The sequence below is a fragment of the Phascolarctos cinereus genome, unplaced genomic scaffold (genome assembly GCF_003287225.1).
Source record: "Phascolarctos cinereus isolate Bilbo 61053 unplaced genomic scaffold, phaCin_HiC Scaffold_3;HRSCAF=262, whole genome shotgun sequence".
Lineage (NCBI taxonomy): Eukaryota > Metazoa > Chordata > Mammalia > Diprotodontia > Phascolarctidae > Phascolarctos > Phascolarctos cinereus.
Genome location: NW_027555736.1, coordinates 34,338,740 through 34,354,067, shown reverse-complemented (window position 1 = coordinate 34,354,067; position 15,328 = coordinate 34,338,740). Strand labels below are relative to the sequence as shown.

General features: G+C 39.1%; 1 protein-coding gene across 1 annotated transcript in view; it reads right to left on the bottom strand.

The window, feature by feature from the left end:
* Positions 1–15,328, bottom strand: part of SCAPER (S-phase cyclin A associated protein in the ER) — a 415,034-nt gene that overhangs the window by 239,739 nt on the left and 159,967 nt on the right. The window contains 1 exon segment of the mRNA XM_020976028.2: positions 2,638–2,774. Coding sequence (XP_020831687.2) covers positions 2,638–2,774 — 137 coding nt within the window.

The following is a 15,328-nucleotide window of genomic DNA, read 5'->3' as shown; positions in this document are numbered from 1 at the left end:
AACATACTGCTTGACAATGGAGAAAACCATGAGATGGAATATACTTTAGGAATGGGAGAACCAAAACAATACAGATATTTCATAGCACCACACAGTTTTTACAAAAAACAGACCATGTATTAGGACAGAGAAATATTGCAAACAATATAAAAAGGCAAAAATATCAAACTTATTTTTTACAACCCAAAAAGCAATCAGAATAGCAATCAATTCAGGGAACACAATCAAAGACAGACTGAAATAAAAACTTAATAACGACATCCTAAATAATGTATGGACCCCCTCAAAAAATAATAGAAATAATTAATAACTCTATGAAAAACAATGATAATAAAGAAATAGCAATGATAATAATGAAATACCAAAATTTGTAGGATATACTTAGAGCAGTTCTCAGAGGAAAAGTAATATCCCTAAATCATATAGTAACAAAACTGAAAAAAAAAAGAATTTAATTTTTAAATTAAAAAATACATTTTTAAAATAAACAAACTCAAAATAAGCAAGTAGAAAAATACTGAAAGTGAGCAGAGAAAAAATTAAATTTGAAACCAAAAAGAATATAAAAATGATAAACAAAACTAAAAGCTGGTCCTTTGAAAAGACTAACAAAATTGAAACACCTGTAGCCTACCAGATTAAAAAGATACAAAATCAAATTAACAAAATAAAATATAGAAGTCATAAAAAACACCCAGAAAAAATAAAAAGAATCACTTGAAGAAATAAAAAGAACTATCAAAACTTACTACAGACCATTATATACAAACAAAACTGAGAATACAGAAGGAATACATGCATTCTTTTTGGAATGGAATGGGAGGAGTATCCATTGTCATCATGGACGACTATACCGATGTCATTGCATCCGGAAGGGAAGAGATGCAGCCATGGTTCTTGGCACTAAGAATCCTCACTCATTGTGGCTATGGTGCCATCTTTGAGATAGCTGGGGGGGACCTCCATAGTCCAGAAGGCCCCAGTCTTTCTCCATGAGGGGATTCTGGGATACAGTGAAAGCTGTTTTCTTAGTGAGGACATCAAGGACTCAGAGGCTGCTGGCACTCCAGGCTCCAGGCTTCTAGTGCTGTGCTTTTAATACTGTGGTCAAACTGCCATTGCTGTCAGCACCAGACCTGCCCTGGAGAAGTGGACAGCCCCACCTCCTCAGACCACTCCTGCACTGAATTCCCAAAGCTGTCTCCCATATCTCTCCCTTCCTCCTGTTTACCCCTATGCTGCCCAACTAATATGGCCCTTCTCCGCCCTCCCCAGATCCCATCTCCCACCTGAGAAGCTTCTGTTAGAGATGTTTTGATGATCCTTTCCAGGGGATGTCCAACTCCCCCCAGAATGACCTAACAGGAATTTGAGAGGGGAACATTGAGGGTCCTCTTCCCTTTGCCCCCATCCCAGAACTGGCTCCCTCTGGTACTGAGCGCAATGTGTTCTGCTCAGCCGCATCTGGTACATGTACAAATCAGAGGCAGCAGGGACCTGGGGCTCTCCTCGCCTCCCATCTTGACCCTTAAGTTCGAGGCCTGTGGAGTACAGGCTCTGCGGAACACCTATCTATCCACCCTAGAACAATCACTAAGAAAGAAACACAATTTCCTCAGACAAATGGGGAAAGTCTAAAGTTGGGCTCAGACTTGAAAATTTCCATCTTGGTAAAACCTGCCTCTAGAGAGCCATAGCCTTCAACAGACCAAGGTTACCTCTGCATCATGATGCAGAGGGGTATTAAAGGATACAGTTCCATAGTGCTTTTACATAACATTTTTCAAGCTTCCTGATATAGCTAAATTTGGTGGTAAACATGATAATAACACCTTGGAATATTTTCTCCAAAATGATACAGAGATAAAGAAGCTCTACAACTATCCACTGAAATAATGAAAACAGGACCATAGGATTCTAAGTTAAAAGGTCCTTAGAGATTGTTTCTAAAAAAAAGGCCCAGACAGGCCTAGAACTGATTTGATTTGCTCACATCACACAGGTAACAAAGAGTAAAATGCAGATCTTCTGACTCCACAAAGTCAGGCCTCCTTCTATTCCACCACTCTCCCTCTCAAGAGTCCATTATCAGATGGATGCCACAGACCACAATGCAACGGCACACTCCATAGCCATCGGATCTTCAGGTGCCATTTGTTAGGCCAATGATAAACTACAGGTCTAACAACTCACTTTCCATTTCAAGATATTTCTCTGACTTTTTCTTATTGTGACAGACAACAGATTGATTAAACTTAGTCATGGGATTTGACACTATAGCCATTGGCTTCTATTTGTTGATTACTATTGATTTTCTTCGATACTTCATTTAAAAATCAATAGCTGGAAAGAAAAACAGGCCTGGTTTGCACATACTTAAACACACTGTTGTGCTCTAGAAGGGGCTGCCGTCTGGGCCTAGCCCTGACGTCCAATTATGAGAAAGGCTCTTAAACAGGTGAAAGCAAGGGCTTCCGATCGATCGATGGGCACTTTTCTTTCTCAATCAGAGGAAGTGGCTATGAATTAGGCTCATCAGCACTATGTTCAAGGCATTCCTAAAGCAAATAACTGTAAACTCTTTTTTGCCCTTCAGTAGTATTTGTACTGAGGAAGAGCATCCCTTAAAGTGAGTACCTGGAGTTCATCCGGGCTTTCAGCTTTTTGGCTTTCTTCTTGTTTTTCTGCCTGTCATCTCCATCTTTCACAGGCTCCGTTGGTGTTGAGCTTTCAACCATAATGTCAACGATATACTTCTTCAGTGACAGATGTTCCTGCAAAAGACATCAAAACAACATCTGACTTCCATGGGCTTGATGAGCACACAAAATTCGCCCACTGTTGCCCATAAGAATTCAGAAAAAAGTTTAAGCAAAAACTCTTATATTTGAGGCTCTGACACTTCAGCCAGTAATGTGCACAGGTAGCTTGTTACCCAGCAGTCACGATCCCACCCTATTTGTAAGCTGGGCTAAGTATTTCACATCAGCTTGTAGAGGACCATTAACTCTCTTAGGACACTAAGAAGCAATTTATATACGAAAAAAAGAACAAAACATTTACAAATAGTTTATGGATGCTTCTGTGCTTTCCAAAGAAGAAAAATGTATTCCCTCCTAGGTGAAGAGGGTTCCATATCTTTTGTAATGACTGAAATCAGTAATCCCAGTAAAGACAACCCCAGGAAATAAGCCCAAGTCCCAAATCAAATAAAAGCAATAATAAAAAGAAATTAAGAATCATTTTACTCTCCTCCCTACATTCTACAAAAGAAATTCTATAGGTAGCATTCCAGGCTTGTCACAATCCAGCCTGAGTTTACCTTTTCAACCTATCACTTCTCTTGACATAGTCTATGCTTCAGCCAAACTATATTCACTACCTGCTTTCCACACTCAACATCCCGTTTCTAGCCTTGGTGCTTTCAAAAAATGAGCTCAGAAGACCCTCCCTCATCTCCAAATTTCACATTCTATGTTACCCTTCCATGGGAGGCCATACAGTGTACTCTGGTCTATTAAAAACCGCCACTATATGCTACTGTGTTAAACCTCCACTGGAGTTCTCCTCTCCCTTCACAGTGAAGAGGTAGCCCTCGTATCACAGATTAGGAATGACACATGCTCAGATCACACAGGGAAATTCAAAGGGTCTGCAGTCTAACCAATAGCTGAATGAGAAACTGGTTTACCACACACCAAAGCGGTCAACCAGACTTTTCTTGAAGGCATTAGTTAAGTGAAAGGAAATCTAGCCTTCCCTAGGCTAGAAAAATGAAGCAAAAGTTTTGATATATCTTAACCAAGCTGAAAAGACTTTGGAGTATGGGCTTGGTAAATTTGTTATTTGAGACTCTAAGCCAGGGGTGGGCAACCTGCAGCCTTGAAGCCCCATGTGGCTTCTAGATCCTCGGCTACAACCTTCTGACTGAGTCCAAGTTTTACAGAACACATCCTTTTATTAGTGGGATTTGTTCTGTGAAGTTTAGATTCAGTCAAAGGGCTGCACTTGAGGACCTAGAGGGCCACATGTGGCCTTGAGGCCACAGGTTCCACACCCCTGCTCTAAGCTAAGTTCAAGGAAATTCATGAACAAAGAAGTAGCTACCAGGTAAGGAATTTTTTAGCCAAAACAACTTTTAAAGTCTAAAAGAGGGAGAAAAAAGATGCTATGTAGGAAGTGGGAATATCCATACAAATGAAACTATGTATTTTTAATTAAGTATTTGAGTACTGCATATCGAAAAAAATTGTTTAAAAATTCCATACTAAAATTTGGCAGATATGCAATATTCCACTGGATAAAACGTTGTGTATCACAAATCTGGAGCTGGAAGAGATCTTAGAGGTCACTTACCCCAACCTACTCATTTTCTTTGTGAGGAAACTGAGGCCCAGAGAGATTAAGTGACATGCCCAAAGTCAGGGAGTAATTAAGTGGCAGATATAAGATTCAAATCTAGGTCCTCATAATGGGGAGATGGGATCTGGACCCCTAAAAGGAAAAGCCCCTGAACTTCAGTGCTTTTCCCATGGAAGCATGCTGTTATTCCCTTAAGCTTATCAAACAAGAGCCACATAGAGCTCTTAGGCAAGCAATTACAATAGCATTAATCTGATCTACTTAAAAAAGATGCTGACTCTGAAAAATGAAAAATAACTAGCATTTCCATTCCAAATAAAATGGAAAATGGATGGTAGTAAAGTACCTTTCCATTTCTTGGAGAAATCTAACAGATGCAAAACCACCACCACCACAAAGCAGTCAAAAGAACTCAGAAACATCCTCAGTCAGCAATCGCTTGGTCTCTCTGACAAAGAGGCAAAGCAGCCAAGTGCAATGTTGTTTAGAACAACAGCAGTGTGGCTGTGATACCACCAGTGAAAAGTGGCACAGGCAAAATGAACAGCCACGCAGCTTGGCAACTAAGTCAGAACACCCCAAGTACACTCATGTATAAAATGAGGACAAAAAACTAGACATTCAACAGAACACATCTACTTGCCCTTCTAAAGCAAACTGACTACCACATTGGACCTGTACTACATCAATACAAGGAGATGCAAAGACAAAGAAATGGAGCTTGGGAAAAATGAAGTAGAAAAAAAGGAAATCAATCAATCAATCACTAAGCATTTATTGAAAGTATTAGGGGACAGGCACTATGCTAAGTAATAGGAATTAAAAGAAAAGATGGATTCTCATATTGCTGTTCATCTACTCTCTCTATAAATACTATACATACTGAGTTATTTACAAACGGTCTCTCCAATTATAATGTAAGCTCATTAAGGACAAGAACTATTGGTTTGCGCTTTTTTTTTAATCATTCCTTGTATTCTATTGCTTAGCACAGCATCTGGTACACAGAGCTAACTACCAGCTTCAGCAAAGTTGCAAATGACAAAATAAACCCTCAAAAATCACTACATTTTAAAATTATGTTAAGAAATTTCAAATAACTACAAACTGCACAAAATACTTGGGGATCACCCTACCAAAGCACACAAAAGACTTGTACAGATTTAATTACAGAGTGCTCCTTAAATAAAGAAAGAACTTGAACAGCTAGAGGAATAGTCAGTGCTCATTGCTGGACCATGCCAACATAAGAAAAATGACCAAAACACCAAAATTAACTAATATCTGTGATGACATGACAATCAAATTATCAAAGCGATATTTTGTAGTACTTAAAAAAATAATAAAATTCATTTGGAAAAACAAAAGATCTAGAAATCTGAGGGAAATGATGCAAAGATTCAGGGGCAAAGAAGGACAGGCACTTTCTGATCTCACTATATTATAAAACAGCTGTCACCAAAGCCATCTGGTATTAGTTAAAAACAGAGAGTGAGATCAGTGGAACAGACTAGATAATGAAGAATTGGGAATGACAGAATTCAATAACCCAATGTTTAACAAATCAGAAAATATAAATTACTTAAGAAAAAACTGCCTATTTGAAGAAAAACTGTTGGGAAAATTGGAAAGCAGCCTGGCAGAAATTAGGCTGAGACTGACACCTTACACGATATTCCATACTACAAATGGAAAGATGACTTTAAAACTAAAGATCATACTAAAAATATCATAAGAGAAGCAGATCATATACTTCTCACAGCTATGGAAAAGAGATGTAATGTTAACCAAACAAGAAATACAATTACAAAAGAAAGACAATTTTGATTACATGAAACAGAAATCTTCTGCACAGACAAAATTAATGTACCTAAGATAAGAAGGGAAGTGGCAGAATGGTGGGAAAAATCTTTAAATTAAATTTCTCTAAAAAGGGTGTGAAAGCCAAGATATATAAACAATTGACAAACTGGTATGAGACCAAAAACCATTCCTCAATGGATAAAGTGGTGAAAGGATATGAACAAAAAGTTCTCAAAAGAATCAGAAACTATTTTTTCTAAACATTCTTTTTTTCTTTAGTTCCAAACTATCTTTCCCTCCAGCTGCTCCCCTACCCACTGAGAAGGCAAGTAATTAAGATAAGCATTATACCTGTAAAGTCATGCAAAACATATTTCTACATAAACCATGCTGAAAAATAGATATAGATAGAAAGAAAGAGAGAGAAAGAGAGAGAGAGAGAAAGAAAGAAAGAAAGAAAGAAAGAAAGAAAAAGAAAGTGAAAAAAGTATGCTTCAATCTGCACTCAGAGTTCATCAGTTTTCTCTGGAGATGAAAAGCATTTTTCACAAGCTGATTTTATCAGGGTTCCAAACATTAACTTTCTTTTCTGCCCCTTTCAGCAGCCAAGGCATTTACATTAACACATGGGCAATACTCACATACAAAATGAAGGGACTGGGGTAAATGGCCCCTGAGTCCCTTCCTGTTCCAGTTCTATCTCACATGTAAAATAAACGGACTGGAGTAGAGGGCCTCTCAGGATCCTTCCTGCTCTAAATCTATGTTCTATGAGGTGGCAGACAGAAAAACTATTTGGAAACAAGGGAAACTGCTTAGGTCACCCTCCCATCATATTTTGAAAAGGAAAGTGAAGAAGAGGAGGAGGGCTAAAATCACTTTCTGAGAGTGATTTTCAGAATGATTACTGTTAATGAATTTTCCTATTTTATCTTTCATTTTCTAATTTCAGGAAATTTTTTTTTTAACTCTTGCAATGAAATATCATGTGATTAATACAGTAGTTGGTCATGGCAATGAGATTTCAAAAAGAGAAAAGCAATAACAGGACTCACAGCACCAATTTGAGAAGATATGAACCCAAATATGTTCTAGGTAGCTGGCAGAAACAGAAGGGACTTATATACACATAGCTATGCTTCAGAAAAGTGTTAAGTGACAGGATGGTTATTTTTCTAGGTACCAGCAAGCACTAATGAATTTGTGCTATTCAATAGTGCTCTAGATTACATTTTGCAGGTTATGGCCACGGAATATAACAAAACTAACTAGACCACAATGGAATTACTCTAACCAATGGATTTCTCTCCCACATATCATTATTCACTATTACTATATCCCCTTTAAAGAGCTTGTATACATGGGTATCTTCCATGACCAGCAACACGATATGGACATAGGATAAACGCTCAACCATGAAAATCGAGGGTATCTACCGTAACACTCGTCTGCTCGGGTGGGAATACCACTTCTTGTTTTCATGAATATGAGGTGAATTTTACTCAAATAGTAAAATGATTCTATGATCCTATCCAACTGGATGTTTGTTTCAAAAATGAAGACCACAAACCATCTATGCCTGCACATTCTATAGGATCTGTCCACATAGTCTAATGAATTCATCACAGGCTTGGCATATAATCTACCAGAGGACTTCTTTACTTTCTCCTGAAATAAGAAGGTAGGAGAGGAGCACTCCACTGGTCCACCTGTCTAGCATCCCTTCAACCTACCACATGACCAGTCCACCTTTTCTTCCAATAATATAATTTCTGACGTTTTATTCCTATTCTTCAAAGCTCCTCATTGATCATAAAATGTAGCTTACTACTACCCATCATGCTGCCATTCATGTGATACACATTTTGAATTTTTTTTTTTTGGCTAGGCAATGGGGTTAAGTGACTCACCCAGGGTCACACAGCTAGTAAACATCAAGTGTCTGAGGCTCAATTTGAACTCAGGTCCTCCTGACTCTACGGTCCATGCTCTATCCACCGCGCCACCTAGATGCCCCTACATTGTTAATTCTTTAGACACTGCCATATTCCACATTTCATTGCTATACGGTGCCATACTGCCAAGATGTTGGAACATTAGCATTAAAAAAAACACCTTTGCTTTAATAGGAAGTTTGAAATCATTAAAAGAGCTCTGCAATTCTATCAAAGCAATACAGACCATTTTCTTGCTCCATTTAAATGGGCCCATTCCACTGTCACATGTGTTCTAACTATTCCAAATATACATGCTGGTGTACAAGTTGATCTATCTTTTCTGTGTGGATGGTCTGGCCAAATTCACTTCGATGATAACAAATCTCTTCTAGGATGCTCTGCAATGTCCTGAAGCTGGATGCACTCAATAAAATGTCACCCACAAACTAAAGAATTTGAAGACTCCACCACTCACAGAGAATTCTTCTCTAACTTAGATCGTGAATTTCTTTAATCAAAATACTGAACAATTTTGGTAAGGATATATTTCCCTGTTTTATGTCCCATTAAAAAAGGCCTTCTAATGCTTTTACCTTCCAAACAATTTTGAATGATTTTGATGCAATAATGGAAGATCTCTTAAGAACTTTAAAGATGGCACTTTGCTACAAATACTTATTTTATAATCAACAAACAATAAAGTCATTTATATTTTCTATATCTTTCAGTCAACTGAACTCAGGTCTTCCTGGCTCCAGGCACAGCATTCTTACCACTAAACCACCTAGCTACTTCTATACAGTAGTATAGTGTTCAATAAACCCAAAGACCACAACTACTCTCAATATTTGACAAAAACTCCTAGGAAAAGTGGAAAGTAGTCTGGCAGAAATTAGGTTTAAACTTATGTCTCACAATGTACCCCAAGATAAGACAGGTGGAAACATGACCTAGATAAAAGGTCACATCATAAACAAATTAGAGGATTAAGGAAGAAATGTCTTTTTTTATATTTATGGATAGGGGAAGAATTCATGACCAAACAAGAGACAGAGAGGCTAGGCTCACTGATGATAAAATGGACAATTTAGATTGTAGAAGATTTTAAAAGTTTGCAAACATATCTAATATAGCTAAAATTAGAAAGGAAACAGCCAACTGAAAAATATTTGTAGCAAACTTCTCTGACAAAGGTCTAATTTCCAAAATATTTAAGGAACTGATCAAAATTTATTATTACAAAAACCATTCTCAATTTGATAAATGATCAAAAATATGAACAGGCAAGGTTCAAAGGGAAGAAATTCAAGTTATCAATAGTCATCTAGAAAAAATGCTTCAAATCACTAATAATTAGAGAAACACAAATAAAAGCAACTCTGAGTTTCCACATCACACCCATCCATATCATGCCCACTAACTGTGAGAGTCTCCCAAAGCTCTGTCCTGCTTCTTCTCTTCTTCCTTTTTTACTATTTCATTTGGTGATCTCATCAGCTCCCATGGATTAAATTATCTCTACATAGATGATTCTAAGATCTACTTATTCAGCCTTCACCTTTCTCTTGACCTCTAGTCTCAAATCCCCTACTCTCTACTGAACGTCTCAAACCACCACCATCCTCGACCCTCATTACCCTGACACTATTGCCACGGCCTGCTGGTTTATCCTGCTTCAAGTCTCTCTCCACCACAGCCCATCCGTTGCTCAGTTATCAAAGACGTTTTCTTAAAACACAGACCCGACAGACCTGAATCTGCCTCCACCATATTCCATAAATGCCTGGGGCTCCTTATTGCCTACAGGGTCAAATATGAAATCCTCTGTCTGTTTTGTAAAACCCTTCACACCTGATCCCTTCCTACCTTCCCAGTCTTGAACAAGACACTCGATCTCCTAACCCCACGAATTTTCACTTGGCTGCCCCCATGTCTGGAATTCTCTTCCTCCTCATCTCTACTTCCTGGCCTACCTGGCTTCCTTCAAGTCACAGCTGAAATCCTCTTTTTTACAAGCAGCTTTCTCAGTCTTCTTTAATTTTAGTGCCTTCCCTCTGAGATTATCTCAAATTTATCCTTCAAATATCTCATCTGTACATAGTTGTTTGCATGTTGTCTACCCCATTAGACTGTGAGATCCTTGAAGATAAGGACAATTTTTGTTTTTCTTTGTATCCCGATGCTTAGCACAATGCCTGCAAATAGTAAACATTGAAGGCTTCTTGACTCCACTAAAAAAACACTTCTGACCACATGACTCCACTACTCAATCAACTCTGGCGGCTCCCTATTATTGTCAGGATCAAATACAATCTACTAGTTGGCATTAAAACCACCTAGAACCTAACTCTGCCCTACTTCAGCCATGCTTGTTAGACGTGACTCCCTCGACACTCTATAGCTCAGGCCAAATGAGCTTGCTTTCTATCCTCACGTACGAGCCATTTCCCACGTCTCGGCTCAGGCCTAGAAGCTGCTGCTTGGGCTTCAACCTGAAATCTTTCCTAATCTCCAGCTCCTAGTGCCCATCTTCCAAAAGTCATCTCACATTTACCTTCTAACAGACTTTGTATAAGCCTGTACATGCACGTTGTCTCCGCTGAGAGAACGTAAGCTCCCCAAAATAAAGACTGCTTCTTTGCTGTCTTTGTGTCCCCTAGCGCCTTAATATACATTTGTCAGATTGACTGAATGATGGTTGCCAATCATTTAGAGAATGGGTAAACTGCGGCCCATGAATGTAATGAAGTATCTCTGCTCTAAAAAAAAGAATGAATGTGGAATATTCACAGGATAGGATAATATTTATGAATGAATGTAGAGTAAAATTAGCAGAACCAGGAAAAGCAATGCACATGATGAATGACAATAGTGTAAATGGAAAGAGGAATAAAGTGAAACTGAATGCTATGGAGTTACAGTGACTAAGCCTGACCCCAGAGAAGGGACAAGGAAAAGCAAGTGCTTCCCTTCACAGCAAAGCTGGGAGACTATGAGTAAAGAATATACTGTCTGACATGGTAGATGAGGCTGCTGTAAATTTTTTGTCTTTCTTTTTAAATCTTTTTTACAGGAGATGGACAACTAGTTGGTAGGTTTAGAGACATATATACAGAAATGAATGGGATGTAGCAGTAAAATATATCAATTAAAAACAACTTTTTAAAAGGAAATCACAGTTTTATAATAAGATTGATAAGTAGAATCAATTTTTAGGGTTTTATTTTGAATTAGGAAGGAAAAATCTGAACAAATGTGTAAACAGGAAAATATTCATTATTACTTTAAAACTGAAAACCTATTTCCACTCAGCCAATTTTATCATAAGTTATAAAGCAAAAATCATAAAGAAAGAAATGCTAATTTCTTAGATGTAGTCATTTGAAAAAAAAAATCTAAATACCATGAAAAAACTAATTAAGAGGGGCAGCCATGTGGCGCAGTGGATAAAGCTTCAGCCTTGGAGTCAGGAGGACCTGAGTTCAAATCCGGCTTCAGACACTTGACACTTACTAGCTGTGTGACCCTAGGCAAGTCACTTAATCCCCACTGCCTCACCAAAAACAACAACAACAACAACAACAACAACAAAAACTAATCAACAATGGGAGAACAAAAGTAAATCAGATTCATGCCTGTGACATTTACCTAAAGGAAAAGGAAGCCTTGAAATGCAGCAAAGACACTGTCGCAACAGAAGAGGTGACCAGTGGGAATATAACCAGGAAAAAAAGTCAAGACTCATGACCCCAAATCTCAAAAGATGGGACAGAGTTTGATAGAACTTTTCATGATGTGAATTCTCCCGAACATCTGTGACCCCTCTTATCAGAAAGTTCTGTATTAAAGTATGACCATTTTGAAAAGCTCAACAACAAACAGCTACAGAACGACAACCTGATGCAACAGATGAGGCATGCGTGAAAGACACAACTCAACCATCTATTTTTCTATGGGGGTGAAACAAGTCTACGTGGCTTATCCAAGTTAAAATCTATGTAGGGACAGCACGAGCAAAGCGCTGCTAACCCACTGCTTGAAAACAGACCCCGTAGGAAGGAGATGAGCCGTCTTCCGTTAGAGGGTGACAGTCCACCAGCTGCCTCCTTGCCACTCAGGGACCATCACAAATGCTCTATCAGCTTCCTGACAGGCGGGGATGATGAATGGAGACAAGCCTTGGCTCTTTTTTGCAGATTCTGATGTTCCTTTCCTGATATAATCTGAGGCTTAATAGATGACTCAAAGACAAGTACAGAGTTCAACAAGCTTATTCATTTACCATATTGCAAGGACTGAGAGGTCTTAGCTGTCAGTAACACGACATGGGACGACTTAAAAATCTGCAATACAAATGGAGTGGGTCCACCTTAACAAGATTTTTCTGAGAGTTCTCAAATTTAAAAAACAGCAGTTTGGATTAATATCAAACATCATCTTCAGAAATGATTTAAGTAGGACCTGATTAATGATACCTATGCCCCAAGTTAATAGTCCATTCTCTAGCATAGATCAAAGTAAACAATTATCACAAGCAAAATATCTAACATTGTTTAGGTGTAAAAAAAATGTTATGAAGAACTTCTGTGCTACTGAACAACAACCTGGCTATACAGAAATGGCAACCGCCATGCTAAGTTCCTGCTAATATTTTCATATGTAAAAAGTAGGGAGTCTATTTTCTTCAACCTTTTGCAGAGTGTTGTACTAGAAAGACCGCTGCAGCAGAGAGCCAGAGTCACAGCCAAGGCTCTGCTGCTAGCTAGCCGTATGATTGTGGGCAGTTTGGTGTGCTGGAGTAAGGGGCACTGTTCTGGGAATTGGGATCCCAAAGTTCTGGTACCAACCTCACTACTTAATACTTGGTGACTCTGAGCAAGTCACCTATGTATGAGTGACCTGAGTCTCAGCTTCTTCACATGCAACATGAAAGGGGTGACCAGCCTGAAATTTTTAACTCTAAGTTAACCTCCATTGAAAGTAACTTCTTGTTCAAGAAAGGTTAAAAGTAGTACTCTCACTGCATTGTTTATCTTTAGAATGTGTATGGCTTTTTTAAAAAGATTCAGACTAGCGTTCTTATATAATGACTCTTCAAACTCCCATCCCTATTTCTACCATAAGAATATAATTTAGGAGACATGTGAAATAGATTTTTGCTTAGATTTTTCATAAGCACACAGAATTTTCTCTTTAAGACTTAACACCACAATCTGTTTTCCCCATTAGACACAGATAAGTGGAAGGGTGATAAGGACTACTTAACCCCTGCCAAAGTCTATTATGACAAAGCTGGCATGATGTATATGCATAAAGTTTTAAATTTACAAATTTAAATTTACAATTTTGCTCACAGTAACTGTCAAGTCAGAATTGGAAGGATTCTTCTTCCTGCTTCACAAATCACAGACTTCAAGGTGAAGCACACCTCAGAGGTCATCTAGGCTGCCCCTCTTGTTTGACAGATGACCACGCTGAGCCTTACTGAAGTTAAGGGACTGGCCTAAGGGAACACAGGGAGTAAACAGCAGGGTTGGTTGGGCTTTGAACACAGGTCAGCTTCTCAATTTCATATCAAGCTGAAAAAGAAGGATTCTGAGAGGTTGACCTGACCGTGGTCACAGAGCTAGCAAGTACTGGAGCCAGGATGTGTAAGCAGGGCCTTTTAAGATTCCCAAATACTCGGGGCAGCTAGGTGGTGCAGTAGATAGAGCATTGGCCCTGAAGTCAGGAGGACCTGAGTTCAAATTCGGCCTCAGACCAAACACTTGATACTTACTAACTGTGTGACCCTGGGCAAGTCACTTACCCCCAACTGCCTTTAAAAAAAAAAAAGATTTCCAAATACTCCAGTGCCTCGACGTGAAATTTCATCATCTTATACCTTCACGAAAAGGCTTCCTATGGTGCTTCATAGTGGCATACAACAGTGGCGTCAAATTCAAGGAGAAACAAATACCAGCAGGCCACAGAGTGACTTAGAAAAACACCAAGTAACATCACTTATATTGAATTGTATTTTTACTTCTTTTGCTAAACATTTCCCAACTACATTTTAATCTGGTTTTGACTACGCTGGCTGCATGTGGCCCTTGAGTCTGACCACACTTTCAGTATGGTGCCAGGAACAGACTAGATCAGCTGACCAAACCCCAGTCTAGCCAAGCACACAGAGATCACCAGTGCAAGGCTGGCCATGAGGTACCCCATAAAACAGATGTACCTAACAAGATGACCAGACAGTCTCTCTGCACACAAAATGAGCGTTTCTGAACTGCTGGATTTGATCGACTGATGGTGGCCGCTCTCAACAACAGTCTTTCTCTCACTTCTCGTCTTGCTGCTCTTCCTCACATAAGACTTTCCATCTCCTGTCTCCAGGACTGGGCAGGCTGTGTCCCATATCTACAGGGCATTCCCTCCTCACCTCTGTCTCTTAAAATGCATAAATTCTTTTAAAGCTCAGCCCAACTGCTGCCTCCTCCCCAAAGTCTTTCCTCTCCCTCCTCAAGTACCTCTCCCTCATCCCCTCAACTGCCTTCTATTTACTCCATGCACCTTTTGCGTTTACTTGAATATGCACATGGAGATAATGTCAGCTGCCCGGGGGCAGGGACTAGTCCATCTTTGTCTCAGTCTCTGCCACCTGGCAGATTCTTAGCAAAGGCTTCTTGACTAACTGATGGGAGAATAAGGAAAGGGAATAAGCATATATCACACACCTACTATATGCCAGGTACTGTGCTAAGCAATTTATCAATATGATATGATTTGATCCTAACTAACAAAAACCTTGTAAGGAGGTGCTATTAATTATCCTTGTTTTATAGCTGAGGAAACTGAGGCAGACAGAGATTAAGTGACTCATCCAGGGTCACACAGTTAGTAAGTGTCTGAGGCTAGCTATAATCTTAGGTCTTCCAGATGCCAGGCCAAGCACTCTATTCACTGTGCCACCCTACTGCTTTCGTCGGTGATGTAGAAGATGACCATGGATTCCTGAAGGTCACGTGAGCCTGAACCCTAGGATCAAGGATGAGCCATATGGTTACTGGGTGATGAGTATTGTGTCCATAACTTCTAAAAGATCATCTAGGAAATTGCAGAGGTGGGCCAGTCTCCTTTATACACAGCTGTCTGCATGTTGTCTGTGAGCTCCTTGAGAACAGGTTTGGTCTTTTAACTTTATATCCTCAGCACTTAGCATACAGTAGGCACTTAGTAAA